We start from the raw sequence: 1,636 nt of genomic DNA on the forward strand, positions 1-1,636 counted from the left end.
AAAATCTGGACCAAGTCAATAATGAACTCGGGAGCAAAAATTACTCAACATTTCTCCTGCTTTCATTGTGCTCCCTTACTGGCTGAGAGAGACCAGAAAGGATGTCAGCTAACTATGTTCGCTGCAGTTAAGTGGCAAGTTCTTTTTTTTTGGAGAGATGAATGGCATTTCCCCCCCCCCCCACTTTCCTTGCATCTTTCCTTCTTTTGGGAAAGATACTTTGGGAGGCCATACCTCATTTGGGTGCTTCCGATGAAATTCCTTTATCTGCTTGAGCCTATTATAGAATTCAGCAAACTCATTGGGTCCTGAAATAGCATTGAGTTCTTCTTTTCGCAGTCTGCAAAACATGGATAAATCCAAGGAGCATAAAGCAGCACAAAACGAATCCTCTCATTGGCTCCCCAGATATCCTGACGGCTGGGGTGGGGGATGTGACTGACACTTACCCATCTTTATCATCATACAAATCCCTCAGGTTCCCACTGACTTCCATGTATCTCTGAAAGGCAAACACAAATCCATCAGAAGGAAGCAATTTGTATAACAGGGTTAAGTAAACAACAAAGGCTTTGTTGGCAATGCCTAAGGAAACCTCATGAGACACAAGGTCTTGAAAGTTCCTCTACTTTTAAGAGACACACTGAGCGGGGGAGTGGTGGCATACACCTTTAAAGCCAGCTCTTGGAGGCAGAGGTAGGACATATGTCTAAGAACCCGAGATGGGATATTCTAAGCACCCAGAGGCAGGACTCACGCTGAGCCTCCGCACCTTCCCCTACCAGCACTTTTCCCGCCCAGCCCGACCTAAATGGAAGCGGACAGCGGGGCACTCACATCTTGCATGGCCCGAGTGCGGTGATCGGAATTGATCTGGTCCCGGAGCTGGAGAAAGACAAACAGAGACGCTGTTAGTTTGAGAACCGGAGTTGGAAAGGCCACCAGAAGGACAGCTTACTGGTTTAGGTCTCGGGGCTGAAGTAGAACTACTGGGCCCTCGGAGGATGTTACAGAGGCTGGGATTACAGCAGCCTAGGAGGAAAGCGAAGATGAGGTGCGGGGAGGGTCTGAGGCCGAGGAAAGCGCTCAGGGGCTCGGCACGGGACCGAGGCCCTCCTCCCGATGAGGTCCCAACCACGGTCTACTCACCGTGGACTTCTTAGTGAGCATCTCTTTGGCCATGACATCCATGAGCCGTTCCTTCTCCTCATGATAGCGCCGTTGCTGCTCCAGAATTGTTTCCATTTTCCCCTAGCCAAGGCGCTTCAATTCAGACCACCAGCACAGGCGGAAGCAGCGCCTGCCGCCTTGCGCGCCTGCGTCTCCGTCTCAGCGCGCTGCATCCGGCTGCACAAAAGTTCCGCGAGTCCCGGAAGTGCATTGGGGGAACTAAAAAAAATGAACACCACAAGGAGAGCTTTTCACGGCTACCGGCAACACTGCCCCCTGCTGACCGGAGTTGTGTAGTGGAGGAGCGATGCTCAGGGACTGAAAGATCCTGAATGCCAGACTCGCTGTGGTCAGCTGGGCCCGCAAGGATCAGACGTCGAAGGATACAGAAGGGAAAAAGGAACTGGAATCTCTAGTTTTCAGGGTGTGATCTCTGGTGATATTTTTCCTTTTTTTTTTTTTTTTT

At 50.6% G+C, this 1,636-nt stretch overlaps 1 protein-coding gene across 1 annotated transcript in view; it reads right to left on the bottom strand.

The window, feature by feature from the left end:
- The window catches only part of Sf3a3 (splicing factor 3a subunit 3), a 19,445-nt gene extending 18,108 nt beyond the window's left edge, over window positions 1-1,337 (bottom strand). Inside the window, exons 1-4 of the mRNA XM_005353418.1 lie at window positions 1,150-1,337; window positions 838-885; window positions 450-502; window positions 235-340 (exon numbers count right to left, since the gene is read on the bottom strand). Coding sequence (XP_005353475.1) covers window positions 235-340; window positions 450-502; window positions 838-885; window positions 1,150-1,245 — 303 coding nt within the window. The 5' untranslated portion in view covers window positions 1,246-1,337. The remainder of the gene's footprint in view (window positions 1-234; window positions 341-449; window positions 503-837; window positions 886-1,149) is intronic.
- Between the last annotated feature and the right edge of the window lie 299 nt (window positions 1,338-1,636).

This window comes from Microtus ochrogaster, chromosome 10, assembly GCF_000317375.1.
Source record: "Microtus ochrogaster isolate Prairie Vole_2 chromosome 10, MicOch1.0, whole genome shotgun sequence".
Lineage (NCBI taxonomy): Eukaryota > Metazoa > Chordata > Mammalia > Rodentia > Cricetidae > Microtus > Microtus ochrogaster.